A 19551-nucleotide genomic window follows, 5' to 3' on the forward strand; every position below is an offset into this window, starting at 1 on the left:
AGGCTTCCCACAGCTCGGCCGCAGTGCCCTACCTGCTGGCGGGGCCTGGCACCCCGCGGCCAGCCGGCTCGGGGGGCCCGCGACCGCCGCTTGCGCTCGCGACAAAACCCGGGGAAACAAAGGGAGAGACACCGCCGCGGTCAGCGCAACGCAGCGGCGTGCGGCTGCCGGTCGGGGCCGCGGAGGGAGCCCCGGCACCGGGTCAGCCCGTGGCACAGAGCCGGGCGGCTGGCCCCGGCCACGGGGATTCGGGCCAGCCTCGCTCTTCCCCCCGCCCCAGGACCCAAACCCACCCGAGCTCCTCGGTGCTAAACCTCCGCTGGATTCGCTCCACGGTCTCCGAGGGAGCTGTGGCCAAACCGGACTTGTTTACCGTGAGCCCTGCTAGGGAGAAAGCCCCGGCGCGGGGTGCGCAGCTCCGTGCTCCCTTCGCCGCCTCGCCCCGTGCCTCAGTTTCTCCACCGAGACCGCCAACGATCCCAGCTCCCTTTAGAGCAGCCTCCCCAAATCTATAGGTTCTATAGATCTATCCTTAACGCCGCTACCGCCGGGGTCAAACCAGGGCGGCGCGGGCTGCGTCCGGCTCCCCGCGAGCGCTCGCTGCCCACCAGCCCCCGGCTCTGCGGGCACCGGAGCGGGTTTGGGAGCCAGCCCCGTGGCCAGGCTTGCAGAGCTGGGCCGGTCCCCGCTCCCCAGGGCACCCATGGGTGCCGGCGGGCGCTGCCCAGGGATGGCGGGCGGTGCGGGAGCGCCGGTTGCGAAGCCCTGGCCCGGTCCCGGGCTGCAGGAGGATGAGCTGGAGGGGGATTTCGGGCGGCCTTGACTCAGCACCCGCCTGCGCCCAGCCCCGGCCGGCCCCGGGGCGCTGCTGGAGCCGCTCCAGGATCAGCCTTTCCGAGAAGGGCCGCGGACAGCCACCGCCCCGGCTGCGGCCAGCGCCGGCTCCGGGCACCGCCGACCCCCGCCGTCGGGCTCCGGGGAGCCGCGGGGAGCCGCGGGCCCAGCGGCCACCGATCGCCGGGGCGGGGTGAACGGGGCCGGTGGCCCCACGCCGGGCAAGCACGCATCCTGTTAACCCCTTCGGCCGCCCGCGCCGCGGACCGGCCCCACGCCCCGCTGCGCGGGTGGGTGCTTGGGGACGGGGGGGGGGTCCCCGCCGCCCCCCGCCCGCTACCGCAGCGGGGCTGCCCCGCAGCCGCGGGGACCCCGCCCGCCGCCGGACAACAGCGGAGCCGGGGCGCGGCTGCCTCCCCCCGCGCCGAGCCGAGCCGCGCCGCGCCCCGGCGTGCCCCGGACCCCCCTTACCTGGGCGGCCGGGCCCCGCCGCCGGCCCCCGGCCGTGCCGAGCCGCGCCGCGCCGAGCCGAGCCCCAGCCAGGCCGCGCCCCCCGCCGCCGCCGCCGCCGCCGGCATGATGTCATCGCCCCGCCCGGGCCAATGGCGCGGCGCCACGTCACGGGGCAGCCCCACACCCTCCATTCAAACCCGAGGGGGGCGAGGGGGGGGGCGGTGACCCCCGTCCTGCCCGGGGGGCGGGGCCCGGGTGCGGCCCGGGGGGGGACCCCGGGTGGGGACCCCGAGTGGGGTCCCGGGCCCCTCTGTGTGCGGCGATCCACGGGGTGAGGCGTCCCAGATCCCTCGGGGGGGGCCCCCGAGTGGGGTCCCGGGCCCCTCTGTGTGCGGCGATCCGCAGGGTGAGGGGTCCCACATCCCTCCCAGGGGTCCCGAGTGGGGTCCCGGGCCCCTTCATGTGCGGTGATCCATGGGGTGAGGGGTCCCACATCCCTCGGGGGGTCTTGAGTGGGGTCCTGGGCCCCTCCGTGTGCGGCGATCCACGGGGTGAGGGGTCCCAGATCCCTGGGGGGGTCTCGAGTGGGGTTGTGTGCGGCGATCCACAGGGTGAGGGGTCCCAGATCCCTCGGGGGGGTCCCCGAGTGGGGTCCGGGGCCCCTCCGTGTGCGGCGATCCACGGGGTGAGGCGTCCCAGATCCCTCGGGGGGGCCCCCGAGTGGGGTCCCGGGCCCCTCCATGTGCGGCGATCCGCAGGGTGAGGGGTCCCACATCCCTCGGGGGGTCTCGAGTGGGGTCCCGGACCCCTCCGTGTGCGGTGATCCATGGGGTGAAGCGTCCCACATCGCTCGGGGGGTCTTGAGTGGGGTCCCGGGCCCCTCCGTGTGCGGTGATCCATGGGGTGAGGGGTCCCACATCCCTCAGGGGGTCTCGAGTGGGGTCCCGGACCCCTCTGTGTGCAGCAATCTGAAGGGGTGAGGGGTCCCAGATTCCTCGGGGGCGTCCCGAGTGGGGTCCCAGGCCCCTCCATGTGCAGAGATCTGCAGGGGTGAGTGGTCCCAGATCCCTTGGGGGGTCCTGAGTGGGCTCCCGAGTGGGGTCCCGGCCCCCTCAGTGTGCAGCGATCCAGGGGGTGAGGGGTCCCAGATCCCTGGAGGCGGTCCCGAGTGGGGTCATGTGCAGAGATCCGTGGGGGTGAGGGGTCCCAGATCCCACCCGGGGGTCCCAATTGGGGTCCCGGGCCCCTCCATGCATGGTGATCCATAGGGTGAGTGGTCCCAGATCCCCTGGGGGGGTCCCGAGTGGGCTCCCGGGGGCAGAGCAGGGGGGTGGCTGCACCCCCGGCAGACCAGCGGGGGGTTGGAGAGGTGGGGGGTGACGGGGGCAGCAACCAGTGTCCCATTTCCACTCATGACCATGACCCCCACGAGGCTGCAGCACCCACACTCGCCCTCCACCATCCCCCAGCTCTCGGTCCCCAGCCAGCCCCCCTGCTCCATCCCCTTCAGGGGCTGCAGGACCCCTCAGGCCGTGGGGCGGCTGGGTGGTCCGTGGCCCGGACGCGCTGGCGGGGCCCCCCGGCGCTGGCGATGTGCTGAAAGGGAGAGTGCAGGGCTGCGCAGCCGCTCTCGGGGATTAAGGCGAGACCTTTGTGGGAGAAAAGGGGTGGGAGAGACGAGATTATCCCAAATCTGCCTAATGCAGCGTTTCTTGCATATTCCAGAGCGTCTGGTGCCTCTGCGGAGGGAGCCAGGCTGGGGCGGAGGCGGGTGGTGAGTGGGGTCCTGGGATGCCCCGTGTTCGGGTGCCGGGGCACGCCGCTGCGGGAGGCCAAAGATTTCTCATGGCACCGGTGCAAGGAGCTCCGTTCCCCGGGTTTGGCGGCACCAAGCCGGGGGCCACGGCTGCGGCGGCGGCAGCCGGGGCTGGGCAGCGTCGGGCGCTTTGATGGCTCATGGGTGCAGATGCTTCCCACCGTGGGAAGGGCAGGGGGCCGCTCGCGGCATAACCACAGAGCCGCTGCTCCTGCGGAGCACTGCGGAGAGCCTGGGTCGGCACGGTGGAGAGGCTCTGCCGGACTGAGCACCGTGGCCAAAACACCCAGGGCACGGCCTCTGCCCGCAGCCCGGGGGTCCGGCACCCACCCTGCCTCCGCCGGTGCCTGCGGTCTGCTTCCCAGGCCGCGCTGCTTCCTCGGCTCGCACCAGCGCCATTTCCATAGCTGGATTGTTCAGCAAATTTTATTTTCCTTGGTTTTCCTACGGGGGAAACTGAGGCAGGAGGCAAAACCCCGCGCCCGCAGTCGAGCAGGGGTCCCCTGGGAGCTAGCGCTGGATGCGGCGGTGGTTTGCCGGTGGGTGAGGAAGAGGAGGAGGGTTTGCCAGAGTGCCGGAGCCCCCGCCGGCAGCTCTACCTACCGGTGTGGGGCCAGCGCGTGTTAATGGATCGGCACGTTAATCGAAGGCCGGCGCGGCACCGGCAATGCTCGCCGTCATGGGAGCACGGCGCTGGCTGAGACAGCGCAGTCAGGAGGGATTAAAATCATCCGGCTGGTGGGAGCCACCGGGGAAGGCTCCCGCAGGCTGGCCTAACACCGGCTGGGAAGAGCAGGCACCCACTCAACTCAAAAAACTGCCTGGGAGAGACAGGCCCCCTCCCCTCTCCTCCGCAGCAGCTTGGCCACGCAGAGCCCCGGGGCTGGATGCGGCCCTGGGGAGACGGCAGCGAGGTCGGGGTGCTGGGAGGCTCGGGAGCGCGGAGCGGGTGGCTGCATCCCCCTCACCCTTCCCGAACCCGTCGCTGGTTCCTTTTACTGCTTCTCAGCAGCTTTTGAAAGCGGAGGAGAAAAAAAAAGGATTGAAAAGCACTTTGAAAAGCAGGGCAGGGAGAAAGCGCCCGAGTTTCCCAGCAGCCCCGTCCCCTCCTCCTGCCGCCAGCGCCTGCCAGCTTTGTCTGCCGACGCTGCCTCGGCCGCGCAGGAGATGCTGCCTGGGGAGCCGGGCGCTTTCCCCGCGCCCCAGTGCCGCAGCAGGGCATGGGGATGGCCGCCTGGACACCCCAGGGTGCCAGGAATGGGACATTGCCCCCGCAGCCCCCCCAAATCCCTCCAGCCCCAGGGCCCAGCGCTGGCCTCTGCCGGCAACCTCCCCTCCAACCCCACGGACGCCAGCTTGCACCCACAGACGTGGGGTTGCACCCCTTCCCCGTGCCGGGGCGAGCGGTTATAACCGGCACACCCTGGCAGGACCGCGCCGCCCGCTCACCGCTGGCACCTCGGCACCCATGGGTGCACGGGCGAGCGCCGGGACAAGCCGCGGGCAGGTTCTCTGTGCAGCCTTTCCCACCTGGCACGCTCCCCTGGCCCGGCAGTGCCGGGGAACACGCTCGCACAACCCACCGCCCGCCCGGGAACCCATCGCCCGGCCGCGGTGCAGCCGCCCCGGCTTCCCCGCAAGGGATCCCACCTGGAGCGGGGCTGCCGCGGGCACCCACCGCGGCCGTGGAAACCCCCTCCCCTGGCACAGCTTTGGCACAGGGACCCCTTCGGCTGGGGGTCCCATGCCTGCAGGACAGGGTGCACAGACCTGGGTCCGTCCTTTCTGCCGTTCTCCTCTCCCCGCCGCCCCGGGAGGGCTCTGCTGCCGTCCCCGCCGCCGGCAGCTCTGCCCGTGCCGTGAGCTTCGCAGCCTGGCACGGCGCAGGAGGCGGCAGGGCCCCGGGCACGTGGGGCTCTGAGGATGCGCCGAGTCCCGTCTAGCCCCCGGCGTGGCAGGAGGGGCTGTCCCTGTCCCCGCAGCCCAAGGCAAGGGAAAGGTGGGGATGCTCGGCTCTGCCGCGGGAGCTGGCGGGGAACCGGCGAAATCTGGAGGAAAGGGAGAGCCCAGGCTGCGGGGCTGCTTCTCCTCCACCGCACACCGAGCATTTCTCTTCGCTCTGATTGCTCCTTGCGCGATCTAATCTCAACCTGGAAAATAAACTGTTACTACCCGACTCCTCCAACACCAACGCGGCTTCAGCTAAAATAAGTAAATAAAAATAAATCACGGAATTCAGCTTTACAGGTCGCAACCCCCCATTTCGGGCACAGAAACATCTCCCCATCGCACCTGGGGCAGCGAGCGGGTACCGCTCCAGAGCTGCCCCGTCCGCACAGCGAGGTCTGGGGGTGCAGCTTCTCCCCTCTGCCCCATTTCGGCTCGCCCAGCCGTGATAAGCGAGCGGCACTCTGTCCTTGGGAGAACCGCATGCCACCGCCGAGCAGCAGTCGGGAGCTACGTCAAGGCCAATTCGGTTCCCGGGGACTGATCGCTGCCGACAGCTCACCCTGCCTGTCTGCTGCACGGAGCCGGCAGCGCAGGCGGCAGCGGGGCTGGGCACGGGCAGCCCAGACCTGCCTGGAGGGGCCGGGGCGGCGGGAGGGACTTTTGGAAAGAGCCGGTTGTGGCAGTAGCGTGGTGAAAGCCAAAATGGGAGAGAGGCGGCTGTGCTCGGCAGGGAGCACGGCATCTTCCCCCGCGAGCCCAGCCGGTCCGGTCGCATCTGTGCCGTGGGGAAACTGAGGCAGCACAGGCGAGCAAGAGCTCCCGGTAGCACCGCTGGCACTCAGCCCATCTCTGCTGTGCCCACACTGGGCTTTGTGCCCTGCGCGGCTCCCGGACCATCCCAGGGAGGATCCCTGGGGAGCAGAGGGCGAACCCGCTGTCGCAGTGGGATGTGGGATCTGCCACTTCCTCAGGTGCCGCATCCGGCAGCTGTGGGAAACCACGAGTAGAAAGGGCTCAACTTGGCTTCGCCGCCACTGCTGCCACAAGGCCCCGGGCTGCTCCGGCCACAGCCGCGCCGGCGGCTTCACCTCCCCGGCACGGCACCGGCTCCAAACCTGCCGCAGATGTTGCTGCACCCTCTGGCTTCTCCTCCTCGTAGACAGGGATGAGCTGGGCGGGCGAGCGGGGCCCGGACTCTGCTCTGCCCCAGCTGCGGGGGCTGCGGCATGCTGCTGTGGCAGGGAGCGCATGCAGACCCCGTGCAGCCGCCTGCCGGGACCTGCATCCCGCCGTCCCTGCAATTGGGAACGTGTCCGAGGACCGCGCTGGTGCTCGCTGGGTCGTCGCTGCTCGCAGGGGCTGGCGCATGCCCTGCGCGGGAGGGGAGCGTCCTTTGCATGGGGAGCGTCCCTCGCACGAGGAGCGTCCCTCGCACGAGGAGCTCGCCTGTGTTGCTCCACTCCCCAGACCTGCTCTGCCCCGTGTCCCTGTTGCTCAGCATCCCAGCTCCGGTGGGAGGAAGGTCTCTCTTGCACAAGCCAGGACGCCCGGGGCTGGAGCAGGGCTGCAAACGAGGGGCAGGATTTGTCTGGCCAAACGCAGACCCCCCCTCTGCCCTCGCCCAGTGCAAATGTCTGCACCCGAGTAGGGCGTCGGGGCTCCCTTCACCGCCCAGGGAGGGGACGGGCACCCCTGGGTGCCGTGCTCCCTTCGGCGCCAGCTCCCAAGTAGGTCGGATGAGTGACCTGCCAGAAATGCCCTCTGCTCCCCGCCAGCTCCGGGGCCACGGCGAAGCACCGGGGCAGGGACAGCGCTTCTGCCGGTGGCCACGGCTCGGCAGCGATGCCACCGCAGCGTCCCCGGTTTCCCCCCAGCCCAGGGGATGGGTGAAGGGGGGCTGCGGCACCAGCTCCAAGCGGTCCCCAAACGCAGTGCCTGCAAAACGCTCCCCCCAGCAGCCCCAGACCCTTGCTCACGCCGGGGTGAGGGTCCGGGCATGTGCCTGCAAGGGGCTCCGAGCCCCTGGCATGTCGGCAGCGGCGTCCTGCGGCAAGGGGCTGTGCAGACCCCACAGCCAGCAGTTCTGGTAGCCCCCGGTGAAAGAACAGCCCCTGGCCAAGGAAGCGGGTGCCGGGGTTTGCTGGCGCTGTCGGCAGACTCAGCCTTCCCCAGCCCTCGGCTCCAGACCCACGCTGCTCGCAGCCGGAGGGGTGACGGGCGATGAAACCCAAGCGCGTCACCTGGATTTTCCTGCCAGGCCTGAAGGGCAGAGCAGGCAGCGAGGGCGGCTGCCAACCGCCCCAGGAGAAATCCCGGGCGCAGGCGATGCCAGAAGCGTCGGTGCAGTGGGGTCACCTCCCTCCTCCCTTATCCCACCACTGGGTCCCCTTTCCCTCCAACCACACATCCCACCGCTCCGGGATGGCAACACGCAGGGACACGGCCATCGCAGCTCCCTGTGCTGCTCTGGGCTCCATCCCGGCACCGCAGCCTCCGGCACCCTCTGCCCGGCTCCTTCCCCGGTGCTGTAGGGCCGATACAAGCCCAGCCGGGGCAGCAGGACGGACGGACGCATCCTGCCAGCCCCTTCTCTGCCGCAGCAGGGTGACAGAGAGGCGAGACGGGCTGATCCTCAGGCTGTTTATTGGCATCTCCCTTGGCTCAGCCCGGGCGCCGCGGCCCCGCCGGGCTGGTGCCTGGCTCCCCGGTAGGCACTGCGGGGGTTTTGCTACGCAGAGACCACCAAAACGGCCTCGGAGCCCCCCTCCCATGCGCCCCTCGTGCTCCCAGACTTCTGCACAAAACCCCATTAAAAAAACAAAAAAAAACCCAAAAAACCAAAAACCAACCCCAAACCACCAGAAATGCAGAGGGGTGACTACGGTCGCCGCATCGCCCCAGCGGAGCCCTCGCCAGAGCCCCTGCGCAGTCCCGGGGTGCAAAATCAGGGGGGACATCAGCACCACTTGCACCCCGGCAGGGCACTCCTGGGGTTTAAGTCCTGGCTTCTCCTCGGGGGAGGAATTCATTGCTCCCGGGGTTCCTGGCACAGTGGCTGCCCCCTTCTCCCCAGCGCTGGGTGGGTGGGGGGCGATCCAGGTTTGGGGTTTCACATCCAGAGGGTTTAAATCAGCAGAGCCCCTCTTCCCCCGCGGTCGGGGGTCTCTCTGTCCCCGCTCGTCCCCGCGGATCAGGGCAGCAACGAGCAGAGGCTGGTGGAGCGGCCGGGCTCTGGCACGGCGAGAGCCCCTGCACCCAGCCCAGCAGCACCCATGGGACCCCGCGGGAGCCCAGCAGCAGCCCGGGGTGGGTGCCAAGGGCGAAGTCCGGTGCAACGCCGCTGGCACTCCGAGCCCTCCCGCCCCACCTCGGCCGAGGAGTCCGTGACGCAGAAAGCTTTGGCCAAAAAGAGGAGCTGGGTTTTGCTCCCCAGCCCCAGGGAAGGCGCTCGGCGTTCTGCTCCGGTGCTGCCGAAAAAGCGAAACACCCGTCGTGGCACCGAGCCCGAGGCTGCTGCCCTCCATGGCCGCGCTGCCATCGCCGGGGGCCTTCAGCCTCTTCGCTTCTTCGTCCTCTTCTCCCCCTCACCACTTTTTTCTCTTTTCTTAATTTCTCGGGGCTTTTCTTTTTTTTTTTTTTCCTCTTTTTTTTAATATATATTTTTTTTCCTCTCCTGTTTGTTTTTGCTCCTGTTTAAATATCAAACGAAAGAAGAAAATCCAGCGATGGGGGCTCTGGAGCCGGGGGCCAGGCTGCTGGGCGGGCGGTAGAGGGTACCGGGCTGGCTAGGGGGGTTGCCGGGGGTCTGGGGGGTGGGAGTCCTGCTGGCTTTGGGGCGGAAGAGGCTGCCCTGCTGCGTGGAGGTGCTGTTGGAGAGGGGCGCGTGGTCGGGCTCCCCCGAGTCGCTCTCGGTGTAGCTGTAGGCCTGCGCCCGCGAGATGCCCTTCTGCTGCCGCCGCCACGAGTTGTAGTAGGTGGGATCGCTGATGTAGTGGTTGACGAAGGAGTGGGCTTTCTGGTGGCCGGGGTCCACCTCGTACTCGCTGTCGCTGCCCTAAAGAACGGGATCATCGAATCATCGAATCGTTGAGGTTGGAAAATCCCTTTAAGATCATCCAGTCCAACCATTAACCCAACACTACCAACTCCACCACCAAACCAATTAAGGGCAGAGTCATAATTTCATGTTTCCTGGCTTGGTGGCTGGATTATTTTTTAATGACAGTAAAAACTAGGAATCACTAAGGTTGGAAAGGAGCTCTAAGATCATCAGCCCAACCATCAACCCAACACCCCCATGCCCACTAAACCATGTCCCCAAGTGCCACCTCTGCCCGTTTTTTGAACCCCTCCAGGGCTGGGGACTCCCCCACCTCTCTGGGCAGCCTGTTGATGAGGGGGTGAGCAAAAATAGGCTGAGCCCCCAAAATAGGGTGAGCTTTCCCGTGGCTCTTTTAGGGATGCTGGCCAGCGCATCCCAAAGCACTTCAGGGGCTGGGATGGCTGCAGCACCGCTGGGGTGTTTCCGCCTCTTGCTAAAGCAAAATAAAACCTCATACAAAAGGGTTGCAGGGTCCTGGGGCCCCACGGCAGGGGGGTCCCCGAAGCCGTGATGCCCGGGGGCGGGTGGGGAGGGTGTTTTTGGGAGGCAGGTGCTGGCAGCCCTGCCTCCCCGCTGGCGGTAATTGGATTCAGCTTCCCCTCGCCGTGCACAAAGAGCCCATTGAGGGCGGTGGGGAAGCTGCTCCGCGCCCGCGCCAGCTCCCGCCGCTCTTCACAGCTCCTCAAAAGCCACTCGAGCCCCGCTCAGGCAAGAGGGAGCGGAGGCGGCATCCGCTGCGCGAAGGCAAAAGAAACAGCCGGTGCAGGCAGCGACGGGGGGGCCCCCCGCGCTGGTCCCTCTCCTGCTCGGGAATAGCCATGGGGACCCCCGGGACCTTCCCCTGGGCTTCAACCCTCATCTTTTCAGATGCCCAGCATCCGTCCCGGCGGCAATGCTCCTGCGGCCTCCCCGGAGGCTGCCTGCCCGGGGAGCTGCCCGCGGCCGCGCTCCTGCCCGGCCACAGCTGCCCGTTTCTCCGGGAGGAGACAAAGGTGCCATTTTGTGGCGTTGGCAGAGCCGCGGCCGTTGCCACCAGCGACCGGGCAGCGGGACAGTCCCCAACCCCGCTGCTCTCCCGTCCCCTGGCCCCGGCAGCCCTGGGAGCCCCCCGCGGTGCCACATCCCCAGCACACGGGCCGGTGGCCGTGCCAGCTTCGCGCTGGCTCCGTGCCGTGAAGCCACGGGGGATGCCGCTGCCTAAAAAGCAGGCTGGGGCAGGGGAGCGGGACCAGCACTGCTTTTCCCAAATGCGCACCGGGACCGGCATCTTGGTGGGTAGACAGCGGGGCTGATGCCCAGGGAGGGCTCCCAGAACCGTCCATCCTGCCCCTGCATCCCCCTGCCCCGGGTCCCCATCCCCGCGGTCAGCCCCGGGCGCTCACCTGGGAGTCGGAGACCTCGGAGGGCTTCTCCGTCAGGCTGCTGCTTTCGGCGGGGATCAAGTCGTTGTACTTGGTCACATCCTCGTCCGAGTAGTGAAGACTACCGGGGCTGGGCCGTGGTGGGGACCTCGGGGAGAGGTGGGTGCTCAGCACGGGTCCCCCCCTCGGGGCCATGCTACGTGGGGATGAGCCCAGCCAACAGCCCCCAGGCAGGCTCAGGGACCACCCCTAAACCATGCCGAGCCCCCCGCAAGGACCCTGCCCGTGGTCCACGGGCTCTCGGGGGTTCCCAGCTTTTCGGGCTGTTCAGCATCCTGGCACGTCAGGGCTGGCAGGGGGACACAGCGGCTGCAGCTCGTGGCAGGGGGGACAGCGGGTAGAACCGGGTCATCCCCCTGGGGTGCCAGCTCTCCCCAGCCCCGTGCCCATCCCACAGCGAGTGCACGATGGAGAGGGATGGGTAAGACATCCAAAAAACTCCCCCCTGCCCAGGGAGGGGGCTGCAGCGGGGCGTCCCTACCGGGTATAGATGCCGTTCTTCCGGCAGAAGGAGTTCTTGACGGAGAGGCGGCGGTTGTTGAGCTCCAGAGCGGGGAAGCTGCCCTCATCCAGGCTCACCATCTCGCCGTGGCTCAGGGCGGTGGCCTTGGAGCCGTTCCCTGCGGGATGGGGTGCTCAGCCTCCCCCAGACCCTCCCCAGGCAGAACAGCGGGAGGGGGCCCGGACCCTGCACAGAGGGGCTGGGGAATGGCCCGGGGAAGGTTGTGCCGGCTCCGGTGTTGGAGAGACCAAAGCCTGGGGACGCCGGCGAGGTGCCAGTCCCGGGGCAGCGGCCGTGCATCAGCCCCGTGCCCAGCGCCGCCGGCCGTGCCGAGCCTGCCCGCCTCGGCTCGCGCCCTGACCTGCCCCATCGCCTCCGGCTCCCGGCTCAGCGCCTCTGTTTGCTTAACGAGGAGGTCTGGATTTTCCCCACAATTTGAGCCCTTGATACAGCTAAGAAAACAGAGCTGTGTTTGACTAATCCAAATGACCTCCGCCGAGCCCCCAGGCTGCCCTGCCTCCGCAGCTGACAGCGGGACAAGTCGCTTATTTAATCTGCAGCTCCCAGCGCTCTCCGGGAAGCCCACGGCACCTCTATGGGATGTCACCCGGTCTCTGGAGGAGCCGTGCCCTGACGGCAGGCTCCCACCACCCCACTCAGACCCCAAAGGCAGGCAGGGAGACCCCGGAGAGGCTCCTATGGGGTCAAGGCTCTGCACCCCCCCAGCTGCCACCCCAGAGGGTCCCGTCACCACCCACCACACCCCTGGTGCTCACCTGAGTCCGACTTCTTGGCGTACTTCTTGCTCTGCCCGCGGATGATGAGCACGAAGACGAGCAGGAGGATGAAGATGAGCCCTACCAGGGCGATGACCACCAGGAACCACCACTCCTCGTAGAACGGGTTGGCTTTCTGGGCTGGGGCACAGCGGGGAGGATCAGAGAGGGATGGGCATGGGGGGCAAACCAGTGTGGTCGGGGACGCCCCGCCGCAAGGCATGAGGTCACCTTGGGGAACTTTGTGAGACCTGGATTCACATGAGGGAGCGGGTAAAGGGGGATAACAGGAGGCTTTGCAAGGGGAGCACTGGCAAACGCTGCTGGCAGTGGGATTTGGGGCTCCGTAAGAGCCAGGCAGGGTCAGGGAGATGGGTTTCAGCATCGGCCATGGGAACGGAGCAATGCTGGGGCTCTCCCTCCGGCTCAGGGGTGACAGCATCCCCCCAGGGACACCCGCGCGCCGTCCCCGCTGGCTACCTGACACGGAGGGGGAAGGCGTGCTGGGGGTCCCGTAGCCGTAGTCGTTCACGGCGATGACGCGGAAGTCGTAGCTGACCCCCTGCTTAAGGATGTCCATGCTGAAGGTGTAGGAGGTGACCTCCTTGGGGATGTCTTTGATGAGGATGTCCCAGAGACCCTCGTCTAGAAGAGAGAAGGGGCCTGGGAGGGGGGGACCGGCTCTGCGGGGCTCCCCAGGGCGAGAGGCTGATCTCCCTCCATCCAGGAGCGTGCTGCCCTCCGCCATAGACTCATAGAATCGTTTAGGTTGGAAAAGCCCTCTAAGATCATCCAGTCCAACCATTAACCCAACACCACCAAGTCCACCACCAAACCAGTTAAGGGGAGAGCAGCAATTTCATGTTCCCTGCCTTGGTGGCTGGATTATTTTTTAATGAAAGTAAAACTAGGAATCACTAAGGTTGGAAAGGATCTCTAAGATCATCAGTCCAACCATCACCCCAACACCCCCATACCCACTAAACCATGTCCCAAAGTGCCACCTCTGCCCGTTTTTTGAACCCCTCCAGGGATGGGGACTCCACCACCTCTCTGGGCAGCCTGTTCCAATGCTTGACCACTCTTTCCGTGAAGAAATTTTTCCCAGCATCCAATCTAAACCTCCCCTGGTGCAACTTGAGCCCATTTCCTCTCGTCGTATCGCTGGTTATTTGGGAGAAGAGCCTGACACCCCCCTCCCTGCCCCCTCCTGTCAGGCAGCTGTAGAGCGCGACAAGGTCTCCCCTCAGCCCCCTCTTCTCCAGGCTAAACAACCCCAGTTCCCATCTGCCCGGCCCTCTCAGCCCCGGCAGGCATGGAGCTTGCCCGCTGCAGCATCGTTAAAAAGCCGTAGTGATGCGCGCGGCTGATCGATCGCCTGCCCCGGCCAAGGGCAGGGCAGCTCCCCGGCGACCTGCTGCCACCGCAGCCCCAGAGCAGCCCCGGCAGCCCCATGGCTCACGGGAGCGAGGGGCTTCCCTCCCGGGTGCTGCCCCACCATGCGGGGAGCCGTGCCGGCCCCCGTCAGCGATCGATTGCGTCGTCTGAGCCGCGGTCTCTGCGGCAGGGAGAAATCATTAACTTGGGGCTGCAGGAGAGAGCGTGGCCGCGTCTGCTGGCTCCCTGCCGCGGGGATGGGGAGTCCCGGCTGCCAGCACTGCCTGCCCCTGCCTGCACAGGAGCAAGGCTCTCACATTTTGGGATGGCCTTGGTACTCCTCGAACCTCCTTGCGTGGCTGGGGGAGCGTCAGGACCTGCATGCCCATGAAAGCAGCAGCATCGATGGGCACTGCTCCGCGGCTCGCCAGCCGCTTTCCATCAGCCCCAGTCAGCACCCACTCGGCAGCGTGGTCCTCGTGGACCGGCATGTGGCCGACAGCCCAGACGCCCAGGTCCTAATCCCAGGCCACCCAACAGGCTGGGCTGGGGAGAAGTCAGCGCTCCCTGCCTCAGTTTCCCTTTCTCCCAAACCCAAGGCACCACCAGTGACGAGGCAGGGATGGAAAGCAGAGCGGAGCTGCAGTACCTGAAGGACGGGCTTCGATGACGTATCTGGTGATGGGCCCTTGGCCGGGGTCCCCACTCGACCAGTGGATGGTGATAGCCGAGCCGTAGCGGGAGATGAAGGGCTCGCCGGGGGGACCAGGGGCACCTGGGGACCCAGAGCAGAGCTGGAGGCATGGGGGTACAAACTGGCACGCGGCCACGCCAGCCTTGGTGGCACCGGCGGAACTGTCCCCACCGCATCTCCTCCCTCGCCCCGGCACGGCGTCCCGCACGTCCCACCCCCTACCTTCCCCAGGCCCCGTGGTGATGTTCGCCTCGACGTCCGGCCCATAGGCGAAGGTTTTAGCCCGGATCCGGAACCGGTACGTCACACCCTCGGCCAGGTCCTTCACCTTCATCCACAGCGGGCTGTTCCCCTTCACGTCCACCGTCACGATCTTACTGACGCCTGCGGGGACAGAGGCTGAGCCGGGTCTTCCCCGGAGCCCTCCCAGCTCCCCCCAGTGCCCCCAGCCTCCCCCCAGTCCCCCCGCCGTGCCCTCACCGTCCACGGGCATGCAGGGCTCGTAGACCAGCCTGTAGCCCTCGAGGACACCGTTGGGCAGTGGTGGTGGCTCCCAGGACACATTCACCGATGTGGTGGTCAGCTCGCTGAAGCGGATGGAGCCGGGAGCGCTGGGGGCTGCGAGGGAGCAGGGTGGCCGGGGCCAGCTCAGTGCTCCCAGGGGACACCCCCAGCACCAAGCCAGCCCCTCTCCCTGCCTCCACCCTAACACCCGGGGCAGTCGTCATCGCCATCTCACACCACCCTGGTGCCACCCCCCCTGTGCCCCCATCCCCACTGCAGCAAAGACCCTGCCAGGCCACCGCGCAGCGGCTGGGGGAATGAGTCTCCTTCTCCTTGTCCCTCCTCCCGAGACCTTCATCCTTCTCAAATCTCAGCCAAAACCTTCATCTCCACATGCCCCCCCAAGCCACAAACCCTCTGGGGAGAGCCCAGGGCTGGTCCCTGCTCGGGATTGCAGGAGCAGGAGCCAGGGGGTGCAGCTGGGATGAAGGGGCATCAGCCGGACATCGCTGGAGCTGGACCCACGGAGACACCTCCCCACGGAGACCAGGGCTGGAGGCTGCGGACGCGACCGTGCGGAGCGAAGGGCTCGGGGGGAGCCGTGCCACGGGGCCCACCTGCCTGCTGCGTCCGGGCCTTGACGGGGGTGCTGCGGGGTCCGTCCCCGGCAGCGTTGAAGGCAGCGACGCTGACCCAGTACGAGGTGTACCCCGTCAGGTTCTTCAGCTTCACCCCGTTCTCGGGCAGGAAGAGCGTCTTCACCCGGGTGCTCTCGTTCTGCCGCTGTGCCTCCCAGAAGTGGATCTGGAGGAGGAGGGGGCATGGGTGATGCATGGATCCGGCCCCCCACCCATGGATCGCCCCCCGCCCAGACCCTTTGCTGTGCCCAAACACCCCACGCAGCCCTGCCTGGGCTCCTAAGCCCCCGTCCCAGAGTGGCTGGGGGCTCTGAGCATGCCGGGGGGAAGCCATCTCCTCCGGGACGGCTCCAGGCTGTGCCGGGCACCAGACACGACCCCTGCTCGCAGCTGGCGCAGGGAGCGGCACCGCTGCGCTGCAGCTCAAACGCGCTGAGAACACCTCTGCGCTGCGTCTAAACCTTAAGGGACGGGGATGAGCAGGAGGAACCGCAATGGAGGTGGCCAAGGAGGTGCCTAGAGCGTGGGGCTGGGCAGCCCGCCTGCATCCCGCCTGCATCCCGCCTGCATCCCGCCTGCATCCCGCCTGCATCCCGCCTGCATCCCGCCTGCATCCCGGGGCCGACGGCGCCACCTGCCGCCCCGCGGCCGCTTGGCACCGGGATGGGACACCCGGCATCTCCCGGCATCTTCCCGGGACACCCAGCATCTCCCGGCATCTCCCAGCACCTCCCCAGGGACAGCCGGCATCTCCCCAGGACACCCGGCATCTCCCGGCATCTCCCAGCACCTTCCCAGGGACAGCCAGCATCTCCCAGCATCTCCCCAGGACACCCGGCATCTCCCAGGGACACCCAGCATCTCCCAGCATCTCCCCAGGACACCCGGCATCTCCCAGCATCTCCCAGCATCTCCCCAGGACACCCGGCATCTCCCAGCATCTCCTTGGGACACCCGGCATCTCCCCAGGACACCAGGCATCTGCTGGGGGACACCTGACATCTCCCGAGGACACCTCGCATCTCCTGGCATCTCCCTGGGGACAGCCAGCATCTCCCCAGCATCTTCCAGGGACACCCAGCATCTCCCAGCATCTCTCCAGGACACCCGGCACCTCCTGGCATCTCCCCGGGACACCAGCATCTCCCCGGCATCTTCCAGGGACACCCGGCATCTCCTGGCATCTCCCCGGGACCCCCAGCATCTCCCGGGGACACACAGCATCTTCCAGCATCTCCCGAGGACACCCCGCATCTCCCGGCATCTCCCGGCATCTCCCTGGGACACCCAGCATCCCCCGGGGACACCCGGCATCTCCCAGCATCTCCCCAGGACACCCTGCATCTCCCGGCATCTCCCGGCACCTCCCTGGGACACCCAGCATCTCCCAGCATCTCCCCAGGACACCCTGCATCTCCCGGCATCTTCCTGGGACACCCAGCATCTCCCAGCATCTCCCCAGGACACCCGGCATCTCCCGGCATCTCCCGGCACCTCCCTGGGACACCCAGCATCTCCCAGCATCTCCCCAGGACACCCTGCATCTCCCGGCATCTGTCGGCATCTCCCGGGGACACCCGGCATCTCCCAGCATCTCCCCAGGACACCCCACATCTCCCGGCATCTCTTGGCATCTCCCGGGGACACCCGGCATCTCCCAGCACCTCCCAGGGCATCCAGCATCTTCCCAGATCCAAAACCACACATAGCGTCTCCCAGGGGAGCTCAGCACCCCCCCAATGACACCCGGCATCTCCCCAGGGCACCCTGTGCCCCGCCACAAACCCAGCACCTTCCCAGGGCACCCAGTGCCCCCGAGCCCCGGCTCGGTGCCGGCTCCCGGGCAACGAGCCACGGTACCTTGTAGCCCTGGATGTCCCCGTTCTGGCTCTCAGGGGGTGGCGGTTCCCAGGTGACATCCAGCTGCGTGGCCGTGGCCGCCTGCACCGCCACGTTCTGCGGCGCACCGGTGGGCACTGTGCCGAAGGAGGGGACGGCGTCACAGCCCGGCTGGGACCGAGGTGGGGGAAAGCCCCCCCTCGATACAGGGGGGCTCACCGCCTCGTCTCGGCACATCGGGGGTGCGCAGACGGGACGGGGGCCGCTGCGCGGTGCCACGGAGGAGCGTAAGGTACCGGGGCAGCCGAGCCCCGCTCCCCGCAGCCCCCGCCCCTCGCAAGACTCACCCGCTTCGCCCACGAAGACCTCCTGGGGGGGGCTGGGGGGGCCCTCGCCCACGGCATTGTACACGCTCATGCGGATCTCGTAGCGCCGGTGCTTGCTCAGGTCTGCGGGGGGAAAGGGGAGAAGGGGGTGAGCGGCGCGGCCGGCAGCGTGGGGGTCCTGCTACCCTCGGGGGGACCCCAGCAGAGCCCCCCTCGCTTGGGGGGGGCTCCCCGAGGAGCAGCGGGAGCGGACAGGCAGAAGGGTCCCTGGGCACAGGGGCAGGCGGAGGGGAGGGACACGCGGGGGGTGGCAGTGGGGAGGACACGCGGGGAGGGGCAATGGGGAGGACACGTGGGGGGTGGCAGTGGGGAGGACACGCGGGGGGTGGCAGTGGGGAGGACACGCGGGGGGGGGCAATGGGGAGGACACGTGGGGGGTGGCAGTGGGGAGGACACACGGGGGGTGGCAGCGGGGAGGACACGCGGGGGGTGGCAGTGGGGAGGACACGCGGGGGGGGTGGCAATGGGGAGGGCACGCGGGGGGGGGCAATGGGGAGGACACACAGGGGGTGGCAGTGGGGAGGACATGTGGGGGGTGGCAGTGGGGAGGACACGTGGGGGGCGGCAGTGGGGAGGACACGCAGTGGGGAGGACACGCAGGGGGTGGCAGCGGGGAGGACACAGGGGGGTGGCAGCGGGGAGGACACAGGGGGTGGCAGCGGGGAGGACACGCGGGGGGTGGCAGTGGGGAGGACACGCGGGGGGTGGCAGTGGGGAGGACACAGGGGGTGGCAGTGGGGAGGACATGCAGTGGGGAGGACACACAGGGGGTGGCAGTGGGGAGGACACAGGGGGTGGCAGTGGGGAGGGCACGCAGGGGGGTGGCAGTGGGGAGGACACATGGGGGGTGGCAGCGGGGAGGACACGCAGGGGGGAGGACACGCAGAGGGGTGGCAGTGGGGAGGACACAGGGGGGTGGCAGTGGGGAGGGCATGCAGGGGGGTGGCAATGGGGAGGACATGTAGGGGGGTGGCAGTGGGGAGGACACGCGGGGGGTGGCAGTGGGGAGGACACGCGGGGGGGAGGACACGCAGAGGGGTGGCAGTGGGGAGGACACAGGGGGTGGCAGTGGGGAGGGCACGCAGGGGGGGTGGCAATGGGGAGGACATGTAGGGGGGTGGCAGTGGGGAGGACACGCGGGGGGTGGCAGTGGGGAGGACACGCAGAGGGGTGGCAGTGGGGAGGACACATGGGGGGTGGCAGTGGGGAGGACACGCAGGGGGGTGGCAGTGGGGAGGACACGCAGGGGGGAGGACACGCAGAGGGGTGGCAGTGGGGAGGACACAAGGGGTGGCAATGGGGAGGGCACGCGGGGGGGGGCAGTGGGGAGGACACGCGGGGGGGGCAGTGGGGAGGACACGCAGTGGGGAGGACACGCGGGGGGTGGCAGTGGGGAGGACACGCAGGGGGTGGCAGTGGGGAGGACACGCAGGGGGGTGGCAGCGGGGAGGACACGCAGGGGGGAGGACACGCAGAGGGGTGGCAGTGGGGAGGACACAGGGGGGTGGCAGTGGGGAGGGCACGCAGGGGGGTGGCAATGGGGAGGACATGTAGGGGGGTGGCAGTGGGGAGGACACGCGGGGGGTGGCAGTGGGGAGGACACGCAGAGGGGTGGCAGTGGGGAGGACACATGGGGGGTGGCAGTGGGGAGGACACGCAGGGGGGTGGCAGTGGGGAGGACACGCAGGGGGGAGGACACGCAGAGGGGTGGCAGTGGGGAGGACACAAGGGGTGGCAATGGGGAGGGCACGCGGGGGGGGCAGTGGGGAGGACACGCGGGGGGGGGCAGTGGGGAGGACACGCAGTGGGGAGGACACGCGGGGGGGTGGCAGTGGGGAGGACACGCAGGGGGTGGCAGTGGGGAGGACACGCAGGGGGGTGGCAGCGGGGAGGACACGCAGGGGGGAGGACACGCAGAGGGGTGGCAGTGGGGAGGACACAGGGGGTGGCAGTGGGGAGGGCACGCAGGGGGGTGGCAGTGGGGAGGGCACGCAGGGGGGGTGGCAGTGGGGAGGACATGTAGGGGGGAGGACACGCAGGGGGTGGCAGTGGGGAGGACACGCGGGGGGCAGCAGTGGGGAGGACACACGGGGGGTGGCAGGGGGGAGGACACGCAGTGGGGAGGACACACAGGGGGTGGCAGTGGGGAGGACACAGGGGGTGGCAGTGGGGAGGACACGCAGGGGGGGTGGCAGCGGGGAGGACACGCAGGGGGGAGGACACGCAGGGGGTGGCAGTGGGGAGGACACGCGGGGGGCA

At 68.4% G+C, this 19551-nt stretch overlaps 1 protein-coding gene across 1 annotated transcript in view; it reads right to left on the reverse strand.

Moving 5' to 3' along the window:
- Positions 1 to 8753: 8753 nt before the first annotated feature.
- The window catches only part of SDK2 (sidekick cell adhesion molecule 2), a 35311-nt gene continuing 24513 nt past the window's right edge, over positions 8754 to 19551 (reverse strand). The window contains exons 34-44 of the mRNA XM_075720163.1: positions 17254 to 17355; positions 16928 to 17043; positions 15047 to 15233; positions 14406 to 14543; positions 14148 to 14309; positions 13881 to 14006; positions 12335 to 12499; positions 11855 to 11995; positions 11058 to 11196; positions 10538 to 10664; positions 8754 to 9107 (exon numbers count right to left, since the gene is read on the reverse strand). Coding sequence (XP_075576278.1) covers positions 8754 to 9107; positions 10538 to 10664; positions 11058 to 11196; positions 11855 to 11995; positions 12335 to 12499; positions 13881 to 14006; positions 14148 to 14309; positions 14406 to 14543; positions 15047 to 15233; positions 16928 to 17043; positions 17254 to 17355 — 1757 coding nt within the window. The remainder of the gene's footprint in view (positions 9108 to 10537; positions 10665 to 11057; positions 11197 to 11854; positions 11996 to 12334; positions 12500 to 13880; positions 14007 to 14147; positions 14310 to 14405; positions 14544 to 15046; positions 15234 to 16927; positions 17044 to 17253; positions 17356 to 19551) is intronic.

The sequence above is a fragment of the Pelecanus crispus genome, chromosome 12, assembly GCF_030463565.1.
Source record: "Pelecanus crispus isolate bPelCri1 chromosome 12, bPelCri1.pri, whole genome shotgun sequence".
NCBI lineage: Eukaryota > Metazoa > Chordata > Aves > Pelecaniformes > Pelecanidae > Pelecanus > Pelecanus crispus.